An 8,437-nucleotide genomic window follows, 5' to 3' on the forward strand; every position below is an offset into this window, starting at 1 on the left:
TTTTCTGCTTGAGAGCCAAGTATATAAAGTGAGAATGTTGAATTGAATTTATATTGATTTATTTAAAAATAAGAAAGTAGTAAAAGTTTTACATCAACCTACTCCTTTACATACAGATAACTTTTTATGTGGGCCAAAATGAATGACTGAATGAATGAATGAATTCCAAGACGACCGATTAATCGAGAAAATAATCGCCCGATTAATCGATTATTGAAATTATCGTTAGTTGCAGCCCTAAAATCATGGTTGGCCAGCGATCGGCCGGCAAACAGCCACCTACCACCAGGCTTAGCCTCTTTTCTGGGGGAAATCCTGGTTTTATGCCTTGGCTGCTCATAACACCACATATAATTTAGACTTTGCTCTTCCACTGCCCCTCCACACAAAAACTCAGTACAAGTTTGAGATGAATAAATTCTTCACTGTTTTGTTCCTGTTGTTGCCTTCAGAGGCCTTACTGGTGCTGCTTAAGTAGTCACTAGCACACCATCCACTCCAGTATCCACTACATCATACTTAGGCTTATGACAGGTAACTAACTTGTAAGTAGTTGATACCAAAAATTCTTCTGAATACCATTGAGAGATCCTGAGTACCATCAGTGATATTTGTACCACAGTTTGATTGTTTTCTTAAGAAAACACTTTATTCGGTAAAACAAGCCAAAGGTAACCATTAACCATTATTTCTGTAACACTTCCAAACCAAGGGTACAAAATAAGAACAAGAACAGAAAAATAAAAACAATGAAGTTGTGGAGAGGATGATTTTAGATCAGATGAAATCAAATCAACATAACTTTAAAAAAAGGTGGATCTTCAGCTGAGGTTTAAAACACTCAAGACAGCTTTTCAGTCAGGTTTCCAGAGGAGTCAGGAAAGCAAACAGGGTAATCAAAATATTCAGATACTAAAACATTAAATAAAGTCACTCGCTGGCAATTTTTTTTTCTTTTTGCTGAATCCTAACAGTCACCAACAAATCAGGACAGCTAGATTTAGGGCTTCAAACTTCAACATATGAGAAAGTATGACCTCTCTGAATACCCCATAACCACATTTTGACTTCGCTCCAATGTCTTGAATGTTTCTTTATTCTTTAAATTGTATTTCCACTTGTTTTTGTTAAACTACTAAACATTTGGGATAAAGTTCAGGAATGGAAACCCTGGAGGCATCCTTACCAGATGCCTGAACCACATCAGGCACCCTGTTTTTGCATTATATGTTTTTATTTAGTTGGTGTTACTCTGTAGAAATTTTATTTCATTTTTTAAGAAATTTAGGATTTTTTTTTTGTAAAGCCGGCTTATTTAAATTGACCATGATTGAGTTTTGAAAGCATAAAACAGCCAATAATACTTTTTTACTGTATCTTCTAGGGTAATGTGAATTTGTGTAAAAACTGTATCTGACTTCAATGTAAATAGTTTCTTGTGTAACGACAGATATAAATAACTGTGTTTTTGTCTCTTTTTAGTTTTGTGCCAATGATCCAGAGGTGTTCCTTCAAGCTGCTCTCCTGGCCCAGGACTACTGTGATGCCATTGACCTGAACCTGGGCTGCCCACAGATGATAGCAAAGAGAGGTGCTTACAAACTGGACTGAACAATAAAACATTTGACTTTATGCAAGCCTGATTTCAAACTTGATTAAAAGACAAATGAACTAACCAGCCAGGTGTGTTTGTTTTAAGGGCACTATGGAGTTTTCCTCCAGGACGAATGGGAACTGTTAGAGAAGATGGGTAAGTTTGTAATTACCTTGTTTAGTTTTGTACCATTAAACACAAGAAGTCTCATTAGTTTTTCTTTTAGTTTTTGTAGAAATGGGACTAATCTCTTAAAAAGCTACACATAACATACTGTATTTTACATATTATTTAAATTATTTTTGAATCCATTTTACTTATTATTTTGTTTGCCTCATTTTGTTTAGAAAGTTCTAAAAACCCACAATCTCTACCTCATTTGTCAGTCAGTTTAGCCAACGAAAAGCTCTCAGTGCCAATCACGTGTAAGATCCGGGTCTTCAAGGAGATTGAAAAGACAGTTCGCTACGCCCAGATGCTGGAGAAAGCTGGATGTCAGGTTGGAGCTCGTCGAGAAATTTGATTACAGTGCTGTGAAAACATTTTCACCCTTTTACAGATTTTTTTCTGTTTTTACTTTTTTTGTCCCACTTACGTTTCAGATCATAAAACAAATGTTAATATCAGACAAAGATAACCTGAGTAAATCTAAATTGAAGTTTTAAGATGATTATTTCATTTTTAAGAGAAAAAAGCTCTCAAAGACAACCTGACCCTGTGTGAAAAAGTAATCGCCCCTAAACCTAACAGCTGAGCCCTCAGCAGCAACATCTGTAATCCTCCACTTGTAATAAGAGGTGATGAGTTTTCCACGAGGCTGTGGAGGATTGTTGCTGCTGCGTTTCAGATCGTTGTTCTGCTACAGATCCCAGGTCAGCTTGAGCTGAAGGGCACAAACTGATGACCAGACGTTCTCCTTTAGGGTTTTTTAACAGAGAACAGAATTCATGGTTCCATCAATTACAGCAAGTCATCCAGGTGCTGAAGCAGCAAAGCAGCTCCAGACCATCACACTACCACCTCCGTGTTTGACGGAGGGTATGATATTTTCCTGACTTGTTCTTTTTGCTAAGCAGTGGTTATGGCCTTGGATCTCTTCCTGGAGGCCATTTTTGTTGAACTCTGACCTTCACTGAGGCAGGTGAGGCCTGCAGGGCTTCAGATGTTGTTCTGGGGTCTGTTGGGACCTCCTGGATGAGTCTCGGTGAGCTTTTGGAGTCAGTTTGATCTCCACTGTTCCATGTTTTCTCTGTGGATAATGGCTCTTGTTAGGAGACTTCTATAATCTACAGGTCTGGCAGTTATCATGCCTGGGCGTGGCAGTGAAACTGAACTCAGCTTTTAAAAAATCATTCATTTCACAATTTAACAAGAAGGGGAAATACTTTTTCACACAGGGCCAGGTTGTGTTGGGTAGGCTTCTTCTCTTAAAAAATTAAATCATGATTTAAAAACTGCATTTGGTTTTTACTCAGGTTATCTTTGACTGTTACTAACATTGGTTTGATGATCTAAGAAATTTAAGTGTAACAAAAACAGAAACAATCTGTTAGGGGGCGAATACTTTTTCACACCACTGAATGTGTATGCACCAACTGTGGTTTTGTAAAACATAAAAACAAGATGAAGATCGAAGTGTTGGTTTGTCGACCTTCTCCAGTTGCTGACAGTGCATGGCCGAACCAAAGATCAGAAAGGTGCCATGACAGGCATTGCTAGCTGGGAGCACATCAAAGCAGTACGGTGAGCTGCCAGACGTTCTCAGCTTCATCACTAATTCACTGCTTTTGTATTTGGTGGTGTCGATATAAGAACGAAGCCCAGTGATCGTCGATATAGTTAATTTTTGTTCTGGTTTTGTTTTTTGGTGTGGTTTTGCTACAGGAAGGCGGTAAATATTCCAGTGTTCGCAAATGGCAACATCCAGCACCTGAGTGATGTGGAGCGCTGCATTCAGGAAACAGGAGTGCAGGGAGTTATGAGTGCAGGTCAGAGCATGGTCCCATACAGAAAAATGTGCTGTGATACTCATGGCTTCAGGTGACTTTGAAACCCATTTGTGTGTTGTATTGATCCTAGAGGGGAACCTCCATAACCCAGCGCTGTTTGAGGGCTGCAGCCCCCCTGTGTGGGAAATGGCTGAGGAGTACCTGGAGGTGGTGAAGCAGTATCCTCCCTGCTCGCTCTCCTACATACGAGCCCACCTCTTCAAACTCTGGCATCACACGTATGTATCTTTTTTTGTTGTTATTGCAGTGGTCATGTTGAGTATGTTTTACTGCAGATGTTTAGGACAGATGATATATTAAATTAGCAGTAAGTTACTGCAGCGCCAAGCTGAGTTTAAAGTGAAAACAGCAAAACTGAATCATAAACTCATGTTTTTCTTTTTTATTTGAAATTTATCCTACAACAGCAGAATTTTTTTTTGTAAAATCACAATTTGTTTTTGATCACTGTAATATTTTTAAGCAGTGTTATCTGGAGGGCCAGAGTATTTGAATAAAGATCATCCCTTCTTACTTCCATCATATACAGATCAAGTCTCAGAACAAGCCCTTCAGTTTGCATGAAAACCAGAGAATAACTACCCCCAGTTGCCAAACAGATCCACGAAGGAGCTCACTTTACACACTTCCTTGAACTTGAAATTATTTCAAACTTGATCCGAACAGGCTAACAGCTGAGATTCTCGAGAGCTGGTGGATAACTTTTCTCTTGTTAAATTGGGACCTTTGGAGTCTGCATGTCAGTGGAGTGCATACAGCTGTCACCTCCAGCAATAGTGTAATTTTCAAATCCCCTTTTCTGTGTGAAATTTATACAAAGCAGACAAATTTGTTTTCCCCTTTTGCTAAAGAAAGAAAAACTCGCAAAGGTCATTGAAATAACTTGAAACTAACAAAAGTAATTAGAAAAAAATGCTAAAAATCAGATAATGAAAATCAGTCATATCTTTTATATTTAAATGAATGTGTGTCCTGTAATCAGCATCACAGGTGTCTTCTAATCAGTCAATCTGTCTGTTTAAAGGATGACAGGTAGTCACAGTGCTGTTTGGTATCATAGTGTGTATCACACTGAGCATGGAGCACAGAAAGCTGAGGACAGAGTTGCCTCAGGAGTTTAGAAAGGAAATAATTGTGCAGCAGATTGAAGGTAAAGACTATAAGACCATCTCTAAGCAGCTTGATGTTCCTGTGACTACAGCTGCACAGATTATTCAGAAGGTTAAGTTTAAATACCTGTAGACAGGTGCAGGAGTCTCAGAAAGGTCACAGAAATGGTTTGTTTGCTGAGATTTCCTCAAAAGTTGTGCAAGAAACTAAAGTGTAACTGTAATCTGTAATTGTGACTGATCACAGCCTAGTGGAAAACCAGCTGAAATGTCGAGGCCATTTCCCATCGTCTTTCTTCACTGAATTACTAATTCATAATGGCAACAAAATGGGCACGTAATGAGATCAAAACATCACAAGATTTAAGGTGACAATGGTTTTGTGAACCAATGGTGAAATTAATACAGAAAATGTCCCAACCAGTTTAAATCATTGGTGTGGCAGCAGTTAAAGCAAACGCGTCAGGCTGTAGGACCTGCAGGATCTCATCACTCATCACTTAATTTTTACACTAATAAACTGGTGTCCCACAGGGCTTTGTATTGGGCCCAATTCTGTTTAGTATGTATATTAATGATCTGCTCTCAGTGTGTGAAACAGTGTTATATTGTAAAGTATGCTGACGATACAGTTATTGTTACTAATGGTAAAACCCCAAAAGAGGTTGCAAGCAAGCTAACAGATGTTATGGGAAAGGTAACTAGCTGGCTTCAACAAACCCAGCAACAAAGTCTTAAGATACACGTGGCTTATTAGTGCATGTATGCTGTTGTTACGGCTGGATTCCAATGAAGAATGATTATTTAGAGAGTGCAGTATTTGCTCACGTTCAGCTTCTGTGGGGACTCCTCTTTGTCTTCCAGTAATAGCTACATGTTTCCACAGGACGGCTCACTAACCACCCACACGTGACCTTGTTACATGGATCGTGTGTGGTAGAGCTGATTTGTCTTTTATTTTGGTGTGATTTTGTTTAGACTGCAGATCTATCAGGACCTGAGGGACGAGCTGGCTAAGGTGAAGACACTCGAGGGTTTGACTGATGTGAGCAAACAGCTGAAGCAGCTCTGCCAGGTAAAACGCTGCAACCGTCAATTTAAATACACCTGTGTGAAGAAGTGGAAATTGTAAATCTTGTAATTTTGAAGGTAAATGTGCAGGAGCATCTGAAGAAAGACGGTAAAACAGAAAGCATCTAGCCTTTGAACTGGTTCAGATATTCACTGTTTCATGTACCTTCATGTTTTCTGAACAGATAGTTATCGTCTCCAGATTCCCTCTATAAATTTGGGAGTTGTTGTGTATGAAAACAAGCAGCATTTTTTGTGGGATATTACACATTGGGTAGCATTTAAAAATGTATGCTACCTGTTTCCATCTTGTCCATCCTTTCACTCATTTGTGACCACTTATCTAAGGTTGAGTTTTAGAGGTAAACGGTCAAGGAAAGAAACTCAGACATCCCTTTCCCCAGCGACACTCTCCAGCTTCTCCTAGAGTTCTCAAATTTTTAGTGCTGTACCCCTCTTTGGAGGAAGAAAAAAAATTAGGCCCTCTCCTCAGCTCAACAAGGCTAGCACAAAGTGAATAAAGCCTAATTGTTATTGGGAAAACATATAAACCACAACATTTCCAAAAATAAAGTTCAGTTTGTGCACAGAAACCCAACAAGTATGAGTTCATAACAACTCATTATCACAATGTTAAAGGCTGCAACGAGGCCATTCTAATCTTCAAAAAGAACAGTACAGCTCAGTCAGTAAAAAAAATGTTTGAGCCACTTTTTGGCAGAAATATTGATTCCCTTTATCACTGAGAGCTGTTTTAGGGGCTGGGTAGCTCTGTGGTCAGTGCCGCAGGTTTGAGCCCAGGTTGCGTAAGGAAGGGTATCCAGCGTAAAACAATTGCCAAATCTTTCATGTGAATTTGCTTGCTTTGGTGACCCCTACAGAAGGGAACAGCCAACAACTGAGAGCTGATTTAATTTTATCAGGATATGTGTCTTAATGCTTATCACTGATTCTGTTTCTGAAAGTGATTCTTCTGCTTTGTGACAATCATCATGCTTTTTTTGTCTTTTTAAAACTTTATCTTATATGACAGGAGTGTAATGTTTCAATGAGTCATATTAATTTCATTAAACTTCATCCTGTCATCTGTCAGAGTCTTCAGATACATAAACAGCTCTTTTTTATCTTTTACCATTCTTTGTAATTCCAACAGCTAGATATCTTCTTTCTCTTTGATTTGAAGCAACTTTTTTCTCCCTTTTGTCCACATTTACACACTGGTTCACATCAAGAGTAAATTGCTGTGGGGAGGCTGTTGCACAGTGGTAGGGCAGCCATCCAAGGACCGGAAAGTCGCAGGTTCAATTTCCCATAATGCCCATATCATCATCATAGCTCTTTTTTGTTTTCTTTCTTTCTTTTTTACTGACTTACTTACTTACCAGATTATCAGCAACAACCGGTGTATAAGACAGACCTCCCTCTGGATGTCCAGCTCAGATCAAGGGTGAGAGCAACGCTTTCTCACCTTGACCGTTATCACTCTGACCGTTCATTCCTGATTTAAAGTAACACCTCATCCAGGCCAGAGAGGATATTTAATCCCTCCAAAGAGTTCGGGGTCTGCCCCAGGGTCTCTTTCTAGTGGAACATGCCTAGAAATTCTCCAAAGGGAGGCATGCAGGAAGCATCCTAATCAGCTCCTCGAACCACCTCAGCTGACTCATTTCAATGCAGAGGAGCAGTGGCTTTACTCTGAGCTCCCCTGGATGATGGATCTCCTCGCCTTATTGCTAAAGCTGAGCCTGGCCACAAAGCCCTACAAAGACTCATTGCTGACTTGGAGGGAGTTTTCCACCTTTTTTCCAGTTGAAAACCACGGTCTGGAGCGGACTCTCATTCCAGCGGCTGTGAACTGCCCCAGATCACGCTGAAGACCATGGCTTGAAGACACCAACAGAAACACATCGTCTTCAGTAAACTGAGATGAGACTTTGAGGTTCCCAATCTTGACACTTTCCTCTCCACAACTGCGCCGTATGATACTTTTTATAGTTTGACTTGTTTTTTACCTGCTGTGGTTGCAGTGGAGAAGGATCATGTAACAGTGTCCTGGTAGTCAAATCTGTAGGCTACTTTCCTTTACCTTTAGCTTTGGCTTGACTAACATTTTTTAAACTAGAAGAGTGTAATCAGCACTAATGGAGAGGCCTTCCAGCTTTTGTTCCAACAACTGGTGACGGTTATGTTACTCTCACATATGCAGATGGAGTATTATTATTATTTTTTTCTTGACTAGTTAAGACCTGAGGCACATGTAAACATAGGAACAAAATACAATTGAAATTGTTCTGTTTAGGTGGCAGCTGGTACTTACAGTAAATGAAAAACCTCTGTTGTCCTCAAATGCTACTGGACAGTGAAATAAGCTGCAGGCAGGAAAATAATTACCTTCAGTTTTTTTAAAATCTCTTGTGCTTCCTCTGACTTTCTTTTTAAAGACCTTACAGATTGTATGCTGGTGTAGATTCTCAGTCATCCAGGCCATGGTAAATTCAAAAAAGTTAAAAAACAAAAACAACTAGACTTCTATTCTGTAGTTGAAGACGTTTCGCTTCTCATCCGAGGAGCTTTCTCAATTCAGAGATAGAGAGTGTGGAGTTGAGCTTTTAAAGCTGAGATGTGATGTAAGCACAACCATCTATGTCAAAAAG

The 8,437-nt window shown here is 39.5% G+C and overlaps 1 protein-coding gene across 1 annotated transcript in view; it reads left to right on the forward strand.

Moving 5' to 3' along the window:
- dus1l (dihydrouridine synthase 1-like (S. cerevisiae)) overlaps window positions 1-8,437 on the forward strand; it is an 18,618-nt gene that overhangs the window by 5,227 nt on the left and 4,954 nt on the right. Inside the window, exons 4-10 of the mRNA XM_017438841.3 lie at window positions 1,483-1,591; window positions 1,700-1,750; window positions 1,981-2,093; window positions 3,255-3,337; window positions 3,479-3,582; window positions 3,674-3,821; window positions 5,691-5,787. Coding sequence (XP_017294330.1) covers window positions 1,483-1,591; window positions 1,700-1,750; window positions 1,981-2,093; window positions 3,255-3,337; window positions 3,479-3,582; window positions 3,674-3,821; window positions 5,691-5,787 — 705 coding nt within the window. The remainder of the gene's footprint in view (window positions 1-1,482; window positions 1,592-1,699; window positions 1,751-1,980; window positions 2,094-3,254; window positions 3,338-3,478; window positions 3,583-3,673; window positions 3,822-5,690; window positions 5,788-8,437) is intronic.

This window comes from Kryptolebias marmoratus, linkage group LG12 (genome assembly GCF_001649575.2).
Source record: "Kryptolebias marmoratus isolate JLee-2015 linkage group LG12, ASM164957v2, whole genome shotgun sequence".
Taxonomy (NCBI): Eukaryota; Metazoa; Chordata; class Actinopteri; order Cyprinodontiformes; family Rivulidae; genus Kryptolebias; species Kryptolebias marmoratus.